Source organism: Dryobates pubescens, chromosome 11 (assembly GCF_014839835.1).
Source record: "Dryobates pubescens isolate bDryPub1 chromosome 11, bDryPub1.pri, whole genome shotgun sequence".
Lineage (NCBI taxonomy): Eukaryota > Metazoa > Chordata > Aves > Piciformes > Picidae > Dryobates > Dryobates pubescens.
The window spans coordinates 21900658-21920309 of record NC_071622.1 but is presented as its reverse complement, the minus strand read 5'-3'; the positions used below and the strand labels follow the sequence as shown (position 1 = coordinate 21920309).

Below are 19652 nucleotides of genomic sequence, written 5' to 3'. Positions count from 1 at the left end.
GACTCGGCAGCCTGCCCCTCCAGTTTCTGCTACACAAGGGGTGGTCATTCTTACTGAAACTGGAAAGTAAGAACTGTCCCATGATTTTTAATTTAATTTACTTTTGTAACAGCAGAAGATACATCAGGAAGATACTCTCACTGCATTTTTTTCAGCCTCCAGTGTTGCAAATAAATTTTTTGAATACACTTTTCTTGCAAATATAAATTAATGTTTGCCTCATCAAAAGCATTTCAAAAGCAATTTTAAGAACAGTTATAATGGAGCTAAACAAGACTTTTTCCATTACATTTGAGAAATATATTAAATACAGTCACAGCATTGCTGGGAACTTAAATGTAATTCTACTTGTGTATCACTTCTATACAAGTTACATTCCTAAAAATATTAATAGGACAAGAAAATAGACAAATGCACACATTGGTAGGAGAAACTAACTGGAAATAAAACACAGTTTAATCAGTTAAAGGCAGATGGCAAATTAGTGGAGTGGTGACATATCCAGAAGCACCATGCCAGACAACAGAAGGGACAAAGCAGGGGTTCTGGCCAATGCCAGCCGACTTAGGAGAAGGAAAGCTGGTAGCAGTGGAGTAAAGGAGAAATGAAATACATAAATTAGATTACGTCTTTTATCATTACTGATGGAAAACAAACTGCCTTGACACATGCATTGGCATCTTAAAAACAGTAACTTGACAATCTGCTAGTCAGATTTTTCTGAAGAAAATGGCAGAAATATATTTTTTACTAACAAATATGCATATTCTTTTTTAAATGACCACTATTAGCTTGAGACTTTTAAGAAACAATAATTATGTTGTCTTATGAAATGATAATTAAAGCTTCACTGTTGGAAGTTTCATTCATTCTCATTTGCATCTTTACAATAGCTTAGTATTAGGGCAGAGCAATCTTTTGTACCAGCAAGTTTGGCAGTGTATGAAATCCATTACTGAAACGGAGAAAACAAAAACTCCCCCAAACCATACTGAGATACTACGGGCTCAGAAATTAGTTTCTCAAAATGTAGGAAAACATTCAAATGAGCAATTTTTAGGACAGGAGAAACCATTAGAAGCAATTTTATTAAAAAATTGCATTTAACAGAGTGGTTAGAGCATCAGCTACACTACACATTACTCCAATATGCTTTTTTTTTTTTGCTGCTGCTTGCATGGGTGCACATTTGCCACCGCAGCCTCTGCTCTGATGGCACGATTGCTGCAATAAAGGTGAAACTAAACAGAACAGGAAATAGTTAACACCTAGGAGAGAAATAGTATATAGCTGGAGAACAAGCTTGGAGACACACACACATAATAAAGGGCAATAACACTTTTGCTTTTATTACCTCTAGTCTTTAACTCATCTTCCTCCACTTCTGTATCTAAGTCATCAAATACAGCTGCCAGTGGAATCTTCAGTGTGGGATTAGTAGGTATTTTTAAATCCTTAAGGAAAGGGGGGGAAAAAAATACATATATTTACTTGTATTTACTGATTTTCCCTTTATTTAAGTTCATGTATAATTTTACCAACAAATCTAGTAACTGAAAAAGTACATGCATGCATTTTGAAATCTCACTGCACAAAGTGAGAATAGGATTCCGTAGCTACCCTGATGAAGTTTACTAAGAAAACCCTGATATTTTTGTTTTCAGATCAACAGTGACAATGCTACATGATTTTATGTGGACAGCTGCAGAACAAAACCAAAGCAAGTTAAGAGTATTACCTTCCCTTGGAAAACAAACAGTAAGCCAGCACTGAAAAGCTAACACAGTAGTCATGACATAAAAGTTAGTGCATATGTTTTAGATATGCCACCAGATGGCTCACTACATTTAACAAACTGAACTGTTGGAAGCAAAATCTACAGAGAGCAACAAAGTATAAGGCAGTTATTGCATGACAAGGTCTAATTAAAATCTCTGACAGACTTTCTAAGTTCTATTGATTTGTCTGTGTATTATACCCATTGTATTGGAAGACTAAAACAAGGTAAGTATTACAGAACAGAGGATCAGAAGTCTGGACCCACCTGGAGTTAGGAAGAGCTAGGCACTTTTATGAAGTCTTGTCTTTCAAGCCATAATCATAAAACCTAGTACAACCTTAAGGTTGTGTTTTACCTGACTACTTGGACTTCCCAGATAGTAACCTTATTTCACTATTTGGAACACTGATACTCTCTGGTAATCCTAACTGCCAGAGAACACCAATAGAATGACAGAGAGGTTTGGCTTGAAAGGAACCTTAAAGATCATCTAGTCTGAACTCCTCTGCCTCAGGCAGGGACACCTTTCATGAGGTCAGGTTGCTCAGTGCCTCACCACCCACACCACGAAGAATTGTTTCCTTATACCTACTCTAAATCTACCCTTTATCATTTAAAGCCATTACCCCTTGTCCTATCACTACATGCCCTTGGTCCCTCTTCTACTTTCCTGTAGGCTCCCTTTAAGTACAGGAAGGCTGCTCTAAGGTCTTCTCCAGGCTGAACGATCACAGATCTCTCAGCCTGTCTTCACAGGAGAGGTGCTCCAGCCCTCTGCAATAACACTCTCCTGATTTCTCATTTGATACATACCCCAAATTACACACATATATAGAATATACACAGGTTACTACTGCCTTCTCAGTAAATTACTGTGCAGTAGTCAAATGCTTAACTATTCAGAGTGTTTATGTATATACCAGTCCAGTGGAAAAAAAAATTTCCCACACATATACAAAAATGAAGACTGATTCAGGCATTTATCAAAACTGGAAACTAGATTAGTTTAAACCTCAGAAGCTAAGTTATAGGAATCCCCTCAAGTGTCTTATATTACTAGCTAAATAAGGTTAACAATTAGCATATTTTTCTGTACAAGTACTGTGCATCTCAGGTGAGTACCCATTAACACAAAAGCATTCTGCCACTCCCTGAAAGTTAGCCAGCAATGACTGTAATTAATTGTGTAAATAATAGCTTCAAGCGCTGACAGAATGCTGAAGCACAGGTGAACTACCCCAATCTTATAACTTAACTGTGGGTTTTGTAATCTACAATAAACAGTAAGGCACAGAAAAACAGCTAAGATGGAAAAAAAAAAAAAGCATTCTCAGGAAGCATGCAGTAGAGACAGAACAAAGAAGGTGGTCACAGTCTTTAAGTAATTTTATAGAGAGAAATTAATTGAAAGTTTATCCACAAGGAAGGAAGAAAAAGTCAGTTTCTCATTTGACAGAAGACACAACGTTTACTGCAAAGTTACAGTTGTCTTTGCTTCACTGGACTAAGAAATACCTGCACACTGTTTTCTTGTGCTTGGTGACACAGTCTTACATTTGGTAGTGGAGAACGAGATCCTAATTTTCTATCCAGGAATACTTCCTTACTACAGGCATAACACCAAACACGGAGCGTAGTAAGGTTGACAGTTAGACAGTGTTTTGTCTCCTAAAACAGAACAAAAAACCCCAAAACTGTGATTCAAAAAATTGGAGTAACTAAATATTGTTACATGCAAGCCAGGACAGAAGTATTAAAATTCTAGATCTTTCTGTAATGAAATAAATGTTAGAATGTTTTAAAAACAGCAATTCAATTACCGAAATTTTAGCACTAACAATCAATGCTCATTTTCAGTATAAGGCACTCATTGTTATAACTGACATGCCTCTATGTAATTACAGAAATTAAAAGAAAACCTGTTCACAGAGGTGTTACAATTCACAGCAAACAATTTCCAGGAGCCTGGCAGCTGCCTCCTCTACAGGAAGGGTAGTGTTTATTTCTGTTGAATTCAAGCTATTTAACAATCAATCAGAAGAGAAAAATAAGATCTTCCCTTTAGTTACAGTAAGTGATACTCATATCAAATGAAACATTCTACAGTCAGTGATTTTGTAGGCAGCTTCATACTGTGACACAACATAAAAATTGAGAGATTAATAGTATTTTTAGTGATCAAATCATCTTTCTTTATTAACATTTTTGCTTACTCTAAAATTGTGTACAGAGCTGCCATCATCTTCTAGATATTTCTATCAATCCTTCCTATATTTTTTCTGTATATGTCAGCCAGGTTTATAGGCAATGAGAGATTTACTAGAAATTAGGGAAATACTACAACCACTACAGGATGGCCAAATTCCTACTCCCCTCATTTAATAAGGTCTTGTAAAAGAACAACACTTAAACTGTGGACTACAATTTCACTACGTAATCCTCCCCACTACTAAAAAATATCAGATTATGTAAATCTCTCAGAAAATTTTAATCATGAGAATATTTGATTCTGCAGCTTCAGTTGCATAAATAATTACAAGTTTCCAGAGCAACAGATTATTAGCTTCCTTGAAGAGAACATTGTGAATATTACTATTTGCAGTACAGGGAGCCTTGCAGGTGGAAACTGGAGTAAGCAGAAAAATTGATTCACATCAACCTCACTTCTCTCATTTTAGCAAGTTCACTGAGATTTTTACTGGGAGAAAAGAGAAATTAATAATAAAAAATACCTGCAAGAGGTCTTATTTAATTTTAACTTTTGAATGGTAACACAAAAATCAAGACAAGGATGTTATTGTCAGCAATTAAACTACCCATTCCTGTTTTATCTGGCAAGTACCTAACACTACTAAAACAGCATGTGAAGCAGAAATAAATTACTGTAGAAAGCCAAGGGATACAAAATTGTAGGCAAGAAATTCAGGGACCATCTGTTCCTCAATTGCTCTACAAGCAGCTCATTTATGTATCTATTGTAAATGCTTTAGAATGGTGACTCAGCTTAAACAGCTGGCAAAAAAAATTTAATTTATATACATTTATATTAATGCAGTATTAGCATGCACTCCTCTCAAGGTACTGCTTAAAAAGAAAAAAAGAGTAGTGTTAAAAATCAAAGTGTTTTCTATGAAAAGCTCTTGTATATGCTATTTGTTCATTTTAATATTCACCAGGATTTTTCTTAAGTATGTTTAGGGACCAAAATTACTCATCACAAAACCATAGCTGTATTTTCTGATAGAGAAACTGTAAATTAGTGGCAAGAATTTCATCAGAAAATCGGGGATTCTGAAATGGTATGTCAATAAAACTGCCATCTCTTTGTCCCCAGTATATTTCTTAAGTGAGAATGATGTACCTCATTCCCGGCAAGTGTTTCACTTGCACATTGTGTGTATAGAACAGACAGTGAGTTTAAGACCCAAACAGATGCACTCAAGCTGTCCAACCTTGCCAGAGCTCAGCATGCTGGGAAACATTAGTGCACACACTCCACCGGTCCTACCAATCTGGATCCAAAATCGTGACACAGCAGGAAAGACCATGCTCAGCTCAGTCTATAGGTTCTTCATCTGTAGCCACCAGAACATGGAGCACGATGCAAAAACTAAGCAACTGTTTCTGGTAATTAATAATTCCTATCTTAGACCTGTTCAGCTCTTGTGTTCATTAAGTCAGCTTTCCTCCTCTTATCTATCAGCCAGCCACAACCCTAAAAAGATAGGCTGAAGTAGTGAAGTGCTCAAGAAATCATTTGTCCATGCAGCTTCAAAATCACCAGTACCTGTTCTCTTAGTTTTCATTGTGTTCTTTTAAGCAGCATAGTAATGCCAGAATTACATAAAAAATTACACAGCTGCACAAACTCCTAAACTAGACAGGTGCTCCTAAATTAGTAAGACCTGCTTCTCTAGATGAAAAACAATCATAGCTAATCAAACATTCAGTTTTGCTAACACAAGCTACCGACTTCACTAAAATGAGCAAAAAAAAATGCTCTCCAACTGTCCTACTCTCCTGGATTACTGGCAAACAGACATACCTGGGAATGGGTGGTACTGTGATCAACCTGAGATTCACCACAGCCAACATAGGTACATCTGTCCTGTTCAGCAAGACATGAAGAAATACATAGAATTAAAATGTGGTGTCAAACAAGTTAAAAGAAAATGACTATACAGTGAGTCCCTTTAAAATTCACACAGATTTCAAGCTTGCATTGTCCTATACAAACCAAGAGACATGCACAGTTAAGCATTAAATATCACCTAAAGCAAAGAAGAATGCTCTAACCAAACTCTCAGTGGTGGGCAGTGTTAGACATGTAATGTGTTTGGAAGATAATTTTTGGCCATTTTGATGTATTTATTCACATTACAATAAACGTGTAGTTTGTGGGAGTATTTTGTTGTTGTTTTTTTACAATGAATAATTAGGTAGAGATTGTTACAGAAAACATGAAGTTAGCACACTAAAACAGAGACTAAAAACAGCCTCAAAACATGGCACAGTTACACAAAAATGCCTTGTATGTCTGTACCTGCAGTGCCTATTTATCAGTGTATTAATTCACAATTAATAGGTTTGTTTTTTCCACCTTTAGAAAAGAGCTTCCAGCACTACATGGTTAAGTACTTAGTACATTCTAGTTACAACATGCAAAATAATTGTTGATTTTAATTGTGCTAATTGCAAAACACACTTGTCTGAGCACAGAATCTTGCAGCAGCCAATCTTCAGGTAATTCTCATTAATTCCTCATTTGCATGAGTTAATCACATAAGAAGGTACAGCACATTATCTGCGTAACTCCCTAAGCACGTTAATTTATGCAATCATACAATAGCAGTAGGACACAGACAATCTTCTGTATTAAGCACAGATACCTGTTAAGTTACAGATAGTTAACGTGCTGGGATCTCACCATGTTTTTCTACTGAAAAAAGTGAAGGCAAGGTGCCAGTTCATCCAAGAGGAGATACAGCACAGCGTGATGCTAAGCGTCCTACTGCAGTTATAAAACTCTGCTATGGAAATGTTGGTATTAAATTGATTTTTTCATTTAAAGAGCTCCAAGTGAGAAATGCAACACATGATTTCAGTTTCACAGCACTTGCCCACCTGCCAGGTTGATACATCCCTAAACACCTCTTCCTGCTCCCAAGGGAGTTTTATATGTAATTAAACATTAAGCCATCTAACAAAGAGATATAAACCACCATTTCTTTCCTCCTACATTTCTATATCTTACTGACAGAAGAAGCAAAATAATCTGATCTGCTACTTGGTACCATAATCCACTTAAAAGGAAACATATTAAGCTGATTTTTACAAATACTCATACCTACACCTAAAGGTTGGCATCTTCCTGGCAGGACTCAGACAAAAGTTGCCAAGAAAAAGTCAAGTCTACAGAGCAACATTTCAATCTGTGGAAACACCTATCTGTCTGAAGAATTCAGGAGACATTTTAAAAACTAAACTAGGTACATACTTTGCTGTTGGTGTCATACATCAATCAGAACCAACATTTCAGAGTAATTTTTTTTTTTTAAATAGATTGAAATTTATGGGGGTTTTTTTGTAGACTTCAAGAAAAGTAAAGCAAAAGCATATTTAAGAAAGAACAACATCCAGCATAAAGACTATACAAAATTTGTACAAAGTCTGAAGAATGTTTATGCAACCTTCTGTAAGTTTCAAAAGAAGTTTTATTCTGAAGCAAAAGAATGGATGTTATTACCACAAATGCTAAGAGGATAATTTCTGTTCTTAAAAGTCTATCTCAAGAATAAACCTTAACATTCTGGTTTACTGTTAAAAAAAAATAAATAATTTTAAACATAGTACTTTTAAATTACAAGAAACATGTACCTGATCGAGGGTAAATAATTCTAAAAACAGAAACCTGCACAGGAGGTTTTGCTTTTAAATAACTTAAAGAACTTCACTGTAGTTATTCCTTAAAATAAAAAAAGGAAAAATACTACCAGCTTTACCTACACATCACTAGAGAAGACCCTACTACAGGCAGAACAACTTACCTCTAAGCATGCCCAAAGATTGGGTCCTCTGACTTCACAGTCCTGGCAAGTGCCCTATTAAACACACAAGCAAGTCTTATTTACTTTCATCAGAAAACCACAACTTCAAGAGAAAAACCATGACGAACATACTGTAAAGCTCAGTATCAGCAGAATAATTTTAAGACAAAAATAAACAAACAAAAAGGGTGTGTTGATAAGCAAATGAATTGTTGTTCTGCTTCACATAATCTCAAGATCGGCATGTTCTTTTAGTAACACCTTGGATCTCTCTTAAACCAAAATCTGTAATATATGTTGATGTTTTATTTGGAAAAATACCACATAACTATAAATGTCCTCAAAATTGATCTTTCCTAAAAATTTAACATAAAAAGACACAAAAGTGGTAGAACTAACAATAATTGCATACTCCTATTTGCAGACAGTCAACACTGCCTGCAAGTTTTGCAACCAAAGAGATGCAACATCAGAGAAATGCTACACCCACCCCTCAGCAGCATCATGGACAGAAAAAAAGTTTGGCTTTTCACCATTTCCCAGGTGCTAAAATGGGTTACAAGGTCTTTCTTAGTTCCATTCATCAATACTAGTTGGAAACTAAGAGTTCAGTTAGAAACAGTTTCTCAGAACTGTGGCTCCTCCATCCAAACCTGAACTGTTAAGAAAAAATTTAAGTGTTAAGGTTTTTTTGTTACCATTTCTACTCAAAGTTGTCTGCTGCACTATATTACATTAACATTTCAAATAACTAACTGCTACAATGGCAGTATCTGAAAATAAAGTTCAGCTTAGTGTTATGCTAACTCCTCAGAATTTCCATTAAAACGTCATTTGCTTTGGAAAACGCTGCTGAGAAAGGTACTATTCAAGCATTAAATACTGAAAGAGAGTTTTTCAGTCTCAGCAAGTCCACAGTTCTTCCCATACTTTGTTTAAGCTTTGCTATTCTGACACAGAAGATTGTGCTCACATTTAATATTTAAATGCATCTTAAAACTAACAATACATGACAAGGCAAAATAAGTGATCTCAGTAAAAAGTGAAAGGAGGAAAGTATGCTGCTACAACTCACATGAGATTTCTGTATGAGTTCCTCTTTTGTTATCTCACCAACTGACTCCAAGTGCGGGCAATTGCTGCCGGGCGAAGACATTTCAGAAGCTGTATTTTCTGAGACCCCGTCACCAGGATTTTCAAGACCAGGGAATCAATTGTCAACAGAAATAAGAATGAGTAAAACCTAATTTCTTACAGTAGGCAGCAATATCGGATATCTAACAAGGAACATTTATAACATTTTTAAAAGAATAAGCCTTTTTGAAGTAAATTACTACAACCAGCTTTGTTAACTGAAAGAGAATCCAACAGTCCAAATTTTTAGGGCATAAACTAACAGAATCCTTCACGGAGCAGAGCTGGCTTGGATTATTTAACTTCCTGACCTCTACCATGGTACCCCAAAAACATAAAACCAACAGTTTTCAAGTCTGCCCAGAATTGATGATGTCTCTGACTGTATATTCTGGAAAGTGTTGAAGTGTGCTGAAATTGTATAGGCTAAAACGCAAGAGCACATGGCTTTCTCAGTAAAGGAGAAGAAAACCAGTCTCTTTTCAGTGGTGTGCAGTAGTCAGACAAGGAACAACAGGTTCAACCTTGAACATGGAAGATTTCACCTCAACATGAGAAACTTCTTTGCAGTGAGGGTCATGGAGTACTGGAACAGGCTGCCCAGTGACGTTGTGGAGTCTCCTTCTCTGGACACATTCAAAACCCACCTGGACGCATTCCTGTGCAGACTACCCTAGGTGATCCTGCTTTGGCAGGGGGGTTAGACCCAAAGAGTTCTGAAGGTCCCTTCCAACCTCTAATATACTGTGTTGCTTTTGAAGAACACATTCTAGATTCAGGTATATCATACCTCAAAAACAAACTGAAACTTGTCACTCACATATAACAGTGTAGTGTTCAGTAGAAGTGAACATGCTGTTCTCTTGAGTTGTCTCTGTCCATCCAAGGTCTCTGATGCAGACACAGAATACTTATCAGAAACAAAGAATGCTATATACAGTATTATTATTTTGATGGTTGCACAGAAAGTTATGTTGCTTCACAGAAGAAAAATTTAAAAAATTAACTCAACATTCTTTTTCTGTAAATACTCCAACTGACTCGTAGATAAGAACCACTTGAGCACTCCGTTTGTCTTGTCACTTAATTACTATTGACATGTCAGTCTCTCTAAAAGCCCAAGGAAAACTTTCTTTACCCATTTATCATCTGTCCAATCTAGCATTCCTTTATCAAGACCTGTAACTCAGTCTAACAGAGTGATAAACAGCCTTCGATCTGTTTGCAGCTTTTAGCACTGTATCAACATCTCTTTCCTCTTATCCTGCTTGGTTCGGCAGCTTTATGTTTGCTCTTCCGGCTACATAACCAATCACTCCTTTGAGTATTAAGTAGCCTAGGGCTTTGACAACATGGGGGAAAACACTTGCCTAGTAGGCATCTCAGACATACTTTCTAGTAGACTTCCGATTTGTGGTCTTTACTTCAAATCATACTTTGAATGATATTTAGTTTCAGTACCCTTTGGCTATTTAAAGAGGTTTTACGTGTGTGTGTGTATAAGTAGTCTCGTCTTATTCCTACAAACATTGCTATACAAATACTATTAAAACACTGTATTATTTGTACAGGAATAATATAGAATACTTTATGTAATCTATATATAAACACTGCATACATATACTCAAGATATTTATTATATATATATATAAAAAACACGGTACTTCAGTAACGTGTGTATCTTTCATTCTTTGAATATCATGCTAACAGCTGTTCAATAAAACAATAAAGATTTATCTCACAAATTTGTGAATACTACAGTAAATTAGTAATTTGGTAATTTTAATTAATTTTTTTTAAGATGAAGTAAAAATTCTCTTCCTGGACCAATGGCACAACTTTTGTTCCTTTTCAAAACAGAAATGGAAACATGAATGTATGCTTCATCTTGCACATTCTGCAAAGTCTGATAAAGTGTTAAAAATGGACAAGTGAATGTCAAATAAACACCTGATAATCTTAAAATAGGTAATTAAAAAAATAATCAGTGTGAATTAATGCTAAGTCCTTAACACAAATGCTTTAGAAAGACTGATATAATGAATTGGTAAAGTTTTAGACTTAATTTTGTTATAGGAGAAACATTCCGAGTGTGTGATATTCCAAGTAACACAAACAATGAGCAGAGACGACTTCACCTCACACTACCAGATGTGTATTTAAGAGCTACTTTTCCCCACCTTGCAATCATGCAAATCCAGACCTGTAGTTCTCAACAAACCTAACCCCAGAAGTTCTGTTCATGCCACATTCTGTTTGTTGGTGCAGTCTGCATTTCTCTTCTCATAACCACCAGAAAGATGAAAATGTGTTGAAGCTCACATGTCCCTGTGGCAGTTATATCTATTCCTGTTCCTAAGGAGAGCATCCCTTGTAGAAACCTACTTATGTGTTCTCCACGTTGTTATATGGGCAAGCTGAATGGCCTTTCTTTCACCTTTTGTTAACAAGATTCTTAAACACCTCCTTCCATCCATGATAACTCACTGTACTGCCATAACCTTAGTAGCTTAATATACCTAGCTGCAGCAGCACATTTTATAAGATATAATGATGAAGTCTAAAACTGTAAAATAAATTTCAAACCCATGATTCATCCTTAATCTCTTCAAGTTGTAGCAAGCCCAGGGCTGCCCCTCCCTCCCTCACTGCCTTTCCTCCATTTTACCATTTCCTACTCTATCTGAAAGGATTAATTATCTTCCTCATAGCTGCTTTTTTCACAAGCTTCTGCATTCTACTGACTTAATCCAAAAGTCCCATCTTCATATTTTCAGAAATTTTCAAAAGACAAACTTATACTCCATGTTATATTTCTCTTTTGAAGCTGGAGTTTATCTCCATTTCATGTTCCCAATGATATGTGATAGCCGGTACTGGGAAAGTACTTAGGTATCTCGTATGATCAGCTCCACATGGGTCAGATGAAAGGCCTGTTTAGGCTAGTATCCCATTTCCACCACTGACCAAAAGACTTTCACAAGAATATATAGCTTCCCTACATTCTTTCCAGCTCTGGGGCATCCGGAACCAGAAGTTTATGCATAAGAAAGGATCTCTATCAGTAATTTTAACCTTCCTCACATTGCAAAATTCTAAAAAATTTTAAAGACAGGAATTCTTAGACAGCAATCATGTGCCCACTGATAACCAGGGTATATGGGTCACCTTTCATAGAACCTTCAAAAATATTCTGTAGTTTCACAGGAACCTTAGAATAATCCTAAGCTGAAAGCAACAAACCCACATATATATGACACAAAAAGTATGTTTGCTTCACTGTAAGATTAAGAATAAAGTAAAAATTAGCAGCAAATAGAACTCAAGTTTCCACATTACATGTTCATGATCATATTCACACAAAAAGCCTCTCATCAGATGCTTTCCATCTGTTTGGGACAGAACTTGCAGTCTATTGCTAGCTCTTTCAGTTTCCGCTGAAAAGTCTGTTTCAGCTCATCTATCTCAATGCATCATACTACATCCCTCAACTTAGTGAGCCATTTAACAATCAAAAGGACTTATTAACACATTTTTGCATAATGCATACAGAGAGTCATACTTCACAGTGAAAAAAACCTGTAATACTTATCTTGAACTCAATGGGGTTTTTCCATTCCCCATTGCTCTTTGCACTCAGTAGTAAAAAATACATTTACTCACATGAGCTGTCAGAGAAATGTGAATTGCAATTTAAAGCATCATGACTTGTGTGGTGCCTACCATGGCAGACCTATCACACACAGAGAAAAATTCCATCAAACACTAAGATAATTCAAATGATCATGAAAGTGATCTTAGGCTCATATCTGGAGACTAGTATTTCCTAAAGAAACATAACAGATTTTAAATTATCTCAAAAAAAAATTAATGTTTTCATCTGCCTAGTTACAGTAGTTAAAACTTTGACAGGTGTTGAAATAACAAATATATTTCTTTACAACATTTATGTCCCTAAATATGGAGCTGTTTTACCACATCATTTCACAAGCCTCAGCAAGGGAATGATGGTACAAGATTTTAACACCAAAAGGATTATTCTGAAGACAGCAATTACCTGAAGCAGTAATTGTATCTTATTATTTTACCTGTAAAGCTCTGAATAGCAGCATATCAAACTAGGAAGCTCTAAGCTCAGTCATGTACCTAGTGACACACTAAAATAATCACACTTGATATTTATTTTCATTTTATGACACAGGGGTGCAATCTTATCTGTATAATTTAAAAAAAATCCACTAGCAGTCATTTCAAACTACTGAAAGCTACAATCTTATACATATGTTGTCAGATTTTTAGGATACATATTTTTTTCTATCAGTTTTATAAAGAACTGTGTTGCTCTTTAAAAACTTCACTGAATTCCTCTACAGCAATTACTTCAGCATAATAATGCATGTGAGTGGTACTGTTACCAAACTTGAGAACAGTCAGGTCAAGAAGCAGGGAAGATTAACCTTAACTTCACACACTAAGGTCTTTTATATTCTTTCAATCATTAGGTGGTTTTGGTTTTCCATCTCCCATCCTTCTGTATTTCTTTTTTTCAGCTGTCAACTTTAAACAAGAACAACCCATTTTCTTACAAAAATGACACTACTAGTTCTAATTCCAGTAAAAAAATTACTTATGTATTTATTATTAAAACTGGTATTTTCCCAGTAAATGACAAAAGCATGCTTAGCAAGATGATGAAGGATACCTGGTCCTTCTCTTCAGGCAGCAAGAGCTACCTACTCAAGACAGGGTTTTTTTTTAATATCAGTGTTGTAAGACATCTTTTTTCTCCTTCTGTCATGAAGTATTGCTTCCAAAGAAGAAGGATATTAAAAAATGCTCGAATTGAGGGTATAAGCTCTTACATGGTTAAACGTTTTAGAATGCTTCTTAGGGTACACAGAACATGGATTCTTTCCTTTGTTCCACCACTTAAAATGCTAACTCTGAAACTTATTTGCTGATCTTTATATCTCTAAGAAGATTCTCCTAACCCAGGTTCTTCCCGCGCGTGTAAGTCTGCAGTGATTTTCCACTAGGTGCTACACCAGACTTTTTTTTCTTCAGTCCATTTCTTTCCTCGTACATGCAGGTGTCAGGGAACGAACGGAAGCATTTATAGGTAAATTATTACTTGAAGAATTGCATCGTATCTACAATACCCTCCTAACATGGCTTCGCCTTTAGCAAGTAATTCGGGAGGTCGATTCAACGCCCTTTGGCCACTTCCAGCAAGCAGTATGGCAGGCAAGAGTACCTACCTAGCCTGCTGACTGCCTCGCAAGCCGCCCCGCTGGCTTGAAGCAAGCGGCCCCAAGTACCACCACCCCACTGCTCAGCTCAGCCACCTGGCGGGACTGGCAAGGCCGCACACCGCCACCAGCCCCCGCCCAGCCCTCCGGGAGCGCGGCGCCCCAACCGCCGAAACGGCAGCCGGCAGCGGCCATCACCGTGCCACACGCCCAGCGGGCTCAGCTGCCCTGGACATTGAGACCCTAAAGAGACACCGGTCCTGTACCCTCTCATAGACATTGGACCCGAACCGCCTTCCCCGCTACCAGCGGGACATTCCCTCTCTTACCGGAGCTGCCGGAGGATGCACCGTGCTCGGAACCCTGAGCTAAGCCGGGCCGCGACCAGCCCCGCGCCTTGCACTGATGGCGAAGCCCAGCCCCCAGGGACAGCGGTGCTGGCGGGCGGGCAGGCAGGCAGGCAGGCAGGCAAGCAGCGCTCCTCGCCCGGGACGCAGCACTGCAGCAGGCCGCTGTGAGGGAGAAGACGGAGCGCCCAGGCCGCGGCCCCTCCTCCTATAGACAGACGTCCGCTGACTGGTGCTGCGGCAACACCGACACCGGCCGCGAACCGAGCCCCGCACAAAAATGGCCGCACTGGGCGCCTCCACCGCTCACGTGAGTACTGCCCTGCACAAAGATGACGTCGCCAGGCTGTCGCCCTGTCTTTAGCAGTCGTCTGCAGGAGGAGGCTGCCCTATGTAAAGATGGCGGACACAGACTCCTAGCGGAACGGGTCACCCTCACGTGGCAGGGACAGGGGCTGCGTCCTGGCCGACCTCGGCCACTTCCCTCTATCCCGGAAGCAGATCTCCTGCCGGTTTCGTACTAACTGCTGGTGCGGGGAGGCAGCTGCCCGTGAGGGGCCGCGGCTGCTGCCCGGGGCGCCCGCCCCGGTGTTCGGCAGGTAACTGAGTGCGGTAATCGCAGCGGCTGCCCAGGAAGATGTGGGCTAAGGGGAACGGGCTGAAGGGTAGCGTAGAACTGGTGTCAGGGCTCTGTTCCTTCCTCGCCCGAGGCTTCTTAAGACTCGGGCACCGCGTACAGCAAGACTGGGTCTGTCTTGCCTGGGGAGAGCTCGGCAGGGCCGGACAGAGGTGGGTTTTGCCTTTAATGGGGCAAATGTAGGCGGGGTTCACTGCCTCTCCAAGGCCGGCCGGGCCCCACTCTGTGTTTGCTGGGGAAAGAGGCTCCTGTCCTGAGGAAACGCCTCTGGCACAAGCGTAACCCTGTTGGTCGTAGTCATCGGCAAAGAGAAGATAGCCGGTAGTTAAAGCTGAGCGCTCCCTCGGCGTGGTGGCCTGCCCTCATCTTCCACTTTGTTCCATGCCACGGTTGCGGTCTTGCGTGTCACGCGTCAGAAGTTTTGCCTTTTGTTTAGCATCAGAGAATAAGGGGAATGTGCCTTTATATGGGGGGAATTACATGAGCTATATTATTTGTTCTTCATCGCGCGTCTGCAAATAGATCAAAGCTCTGAGACAAACTTTTCGTGTCTACTCTTAAATCTTTTCAGTCTTGTAGCTGGCAAATACATTCTTCAGTAACAGTGATCTTAGAAATGGGATTATTGCCATGTATGATTTAAAGGATATAATAAAGCAGCTGCCAGCTACTAACAGCAGGCTAAGATCCCTGTAGGTCCTGATTATACAGGTCTCTGCACCAGAGCAGTTGGAATGGAAGGGGCCTAAGCTGACCCAGCAGATTTGCTGTCTTCTCAGTAAGCACAACTCTTATCACTACTCAGAAACATCAGCCAAACAAGTCATGTACCTGTTATATAAGAGATTTGAGCCTGTCAAAGAAAGCTGTCTAGGGCTTCTATTGCATAATTAGTATGTATCCATCATTTGACAGAGTATTCCAGAGACTATCTGTGACTGTTTCCAAGATAGTTCCACTTACTGAGGTTATGGGAGAGGAGGAGCCATGTCAGAAGAAACTGTCACTGAAGCACGATTTTCTCTGAAGACAGTAGCTTTACGGGTATTTCACCTTCCCCTTTCTTGGTATTATTCTCTTAATCAGGTAATATATATATGTATGTTATCTAAATGCTGTCACTTTTCATATGTGTTTAGATGTTTAATTGCAATTTGTTGTGTTTGTTTGTATGTGAGCTTAATATTAGTTAAATTTGGTCAGAATACTTTTGTTTATTTATAATATAGAACTAGAACTTACTTACTGCATCATCACATTTGGCTGAAGAGATTGCTTTATCTGCAATGTCTACATGTGTTCCTTTTGCATGATTCTCATCGCACAAATACCAAAATCCTTTTTGGTAGATTTGTAAGTATGTAAAAACTAAACATAACTTTACATTCTGAATAATAGTATTGAGTGTTGTTTGAAATACTTCCTAGATTGCCAGTAACACTCACCAAATTAACCTGAATGATAGTTCATTAATTTAAACCAGAAACCCTTATTCTAGTTTTCATGTCACTTCTGTTTTATTAATTAAATGACACATGACTGAAACAAAGAAGACTGATTTTTGAACCCACTCAGATCTTTCAGCTGGGTTTCTTTGTTTTATCTACAGAAAGATCTTCAGAGAAGATCTTTATGCTCTGTTAATGGCAGTATTTCCTTTTACAGATGGCCCTGGAGGGATCTCTTTTTAATACCTTTCATTACAGTATAGGTTAATTTTCACTAACAACATAGATAGCAGTTGCTCAAATCTGGGCAAAGACTGCATTATGAACTTAGTTTTCAAGTTGACAAAAGCTGGAAGATACTCCTTGTCTGCAGGGAGTCATAAGATTTGTCCCTATAGTCTCTTCATATTGAAAGCAGGGAGGAAGAGCTGTAATTGTGTTGTAGAATTTCAGAGAAGAGAGGTGTTAGTTGCCTTTAACTACATATGTAATAAATAAGAGCGTGACATAAATGAGAATTATTTGAGGAAGTATTAAGGCTTAAGTTGTAGCCCTCAAAGAATAAATTTATTGAAGAGGGAGTCATATCCCAGTGGCATAATACACAGGAGAAATAAAAAGTATCTAGTGGACTGTACAAAATACAGTCCAGTAGATGTTTGTGTTTGTTTTTTTCCATCCTGTGTATGCTGAATCATGGACAAGGGTAAACAAAAGAGAAAAAAATGTTTATAATTAGAAATGCCAAGAATATATTTTTAAAACAACTTTTAGCAGGTCCTAATGAAGTTCTGCTATTAAACCTTTTGTCTTTAATGTGGTTATAATTTGGTTTTGTTGAATTAGATGCTTGTAAGCAAAAGCTGTGTAATTTTTCATATATTGATGTAACTGCACTTCAAAGTTTTACTGCATGTAAAGCAGAACGAGGTATTCTCAATCTTAGCTGCACTGGTTTATTTTCAATTTTTTTCTGTATTCAGGATAATTTAAAATTGTCACTGCAACATCACTGATTTTATGTTGCAGAGTACTCAGCCTTTAAACTACCACGTGCAACTCCATTATGGGCAACTGTTAGCCTCTCTCTCCTTGGGCATTTTCATTTCACTGTTAATTTATTTATGAACATGTTTGTATGTGCAGACAATTTTCTTAAAAATCCACTTACAGTTCTCTGAAACTTTAGTTCTAACATTTAATTCTATGAACTTTGAGGTTTTAATCTGTTATGTGGATAATTGGCTCTTTTTTTGTGAAATATAATAGTCTTTTTTAAGTATGTGTTTCAGGGTTTTCCTTTTCCTTGTAGAGTACAATGCTAGGTTTTCAGCATCAGTGAGGATACACTGCTGCTAAGGACAGGATTCTCAAGTCACAAATGTTTGACTTGTTGATTGCCAACTGCATGTAGAGCAAAGTTTTCAATGGTTCTTTAAATTGCACAACTCTGATAGTATTAACCAATAGCACAGTAACTAGGGAGTGCTGGTGTGCAATGGAATTCAATGGACAGCTGGCTTTCATGTGAGGAAACCTATTACAGAAACACAGTATTAGCCCTAAGACCTGCAGATCTGGTTTTCTCCCAGCAGTCTGTTTCGCAATCAGCATAGACTTCCCAAAGATTTTTGTGAATGGGGACTCTAGTTTCCAGTTAAATGCCTCTTCTTTATGTATCTCATCACTTTGAATTTTCTAAACTTTGTTAATGGCTTCTAATTCCAGTTGCTTGTATTTGTGGTCCTTATTTGCTGCTTTTAACATCTGAAAACCTGTGACTGATCTACAGCCAAAATAAAATATAACAATTAAGGGGCGGGGGGGAAGGTTTATTTAGAGAAAAAATGTTTAAATACACGTTCTTCCCAAACTGAAATACCATGCAAATGTTAGCTCTTTCACAGCTAGGGCAATAAATAGTCTAGTTGTGAAGGATGAGTTTCTTCTCAGTATTTTTTTACTGTTAGAGAATTAGCCGAGGCTGTGCATTGTCGTAGCATTAAAAACAAATAAATGAAAAGTTTGGCTGAGAGCCATTTACTTAGCTCCCCCAACTTTAGGGTTTTTAGTGTCACAATCTGTCTCTTGGTGGACCCACACACTTTGTAAATTCTCTGGCCTACTGACTCTCTCAGGCTTTGAGAAGCAGTTAATGTCCCTCCTCAGATTTGGTTGTCTTTCAGGCTACAGCAGAGCAGCATCTCTTACTTTCGCAGACAAACTATAGCCTAAGTTGAACCAAAAGTACAGTAGGAGGAAAGATAGGAGTTAAGAAGCATAGAATGAAGTAACATTCTTTTATTTTCAGATAAAGCTTTCCCCTGGGTTAAAGAAGCTTTTCACAGTAACAGCAGTGAGTGCAATATCTGTTATTTTTCTGGCCCATCACTTCAAAAGAAGACGTGGAAAGAAAACTAAGAAAGTGCCACCATGGGAACCAAGTCATCTAGTATTGGAGTGTACCAAAGCAGCTGCATCAGAAAAAGGTGCATGAATGAACCTCTGAGGTTTTTACTGTTAAAGAGGTGTGAGGGATAGTTGTGCATTACAGTGTATAGTAGTAAACCAAACTATTTTCCTTTAATGCTAAGCAGATTTAAAGCAAAAATTGTGCACATTAAAAACAAAATTACAATGTCTTATAAATAAGATAGCCTTGTTCTCAGTGGTGAAGTTTTAGTCATGAATTTGGATTATAACTTTTTTTTATCAGTAGTATATTAACAGTGGAGTTTGGCTTTTTTTTTTTTTACATAGCAATACTAAGAAAAGCAAACAATTTCCTATAGGATGGGAAAATAATTATGCCCAAGTACATGTTTGTTATATATATTATTATATATACATTGAATGCTCTAGCTTGTAGTTTGTCATGTAAAACTAAATGAAAGAATAATTGTTTGCTTTTAAAGTGGATTTTGTTGGAAAGAGTGAGTGTCATTCTTGATAGATCTTCTTAAAGAAAGAAGCAATGTTTTGAATTTGCAGAAGCTTTAATATCTGTGTG

At 37.9% G+C, this 19652-nt stretch overlaps 2 protein-coding genes across 2 annotated transcripts in view; one reads left to right on the top strand and one right to left on the bottom strand.

Moving 5' to 3' along the window:
* The window catches only part of USP33 (ubiquitin specific peptidase 33), a 35877-nt gene extending 25454 nt beyond the window's left edge, over positions 1 to 10423 (bottom strand). The window contains exons 1-6 of the mRNA XM_054165692.1: positions 9782 to 10423; positions 8903 to 9000; positions 7828 to 7881; positions 5826 to 5888; positions 3296 to 3448; positions 1355 to 1454 (exon numbers count right to left, since the gene is read on the bottom strand). Coding sequence (XP_054021667.1) covers positions 1355 to 1454; positions 3296 to 3448; positions 5826 to 5888; positions 7828 to 7881; positions 8903 to 8983 — 451 coding nt within the window. The 5' untranslated portion in view covers positions 8984 to 9000; positions 9782 to 10423. The remainder of the gene's footprint in view (positions 1 to 1354; positions 1455 to 3295; positions 3449 to 5825; positions 5889 to 7827; positions 7882 to 8902; positions 9001 to 9781) is intronic.
* A 4629-nt stretch (positions 10424 to 15052) lies between these two features.
* Positions 15053 to 19652, top strand: part of MIGA1 (mitoguardin 1) — a 36414-nt gene continuing 31814 nt past the window's right edge. Inside the window, exons 1-3 of the mRNA XM_009905353.2 lie at positions 15053 to 15156; positions 16110 to 16280; positions 18954 to 19131. Coding sequence (XP_009903655.1) covers positions 16182 to 16280; positions 18954 to 19131 — 277 coding nt within the window. The 5' untranslated portion in view covers positions 15053 to 15156; positions 16110 to 16181. The remainder of the gene's footprint in view (positions 15157 to 16109; positions 16281 to 18953; positions 19132 to 19652) is intronic.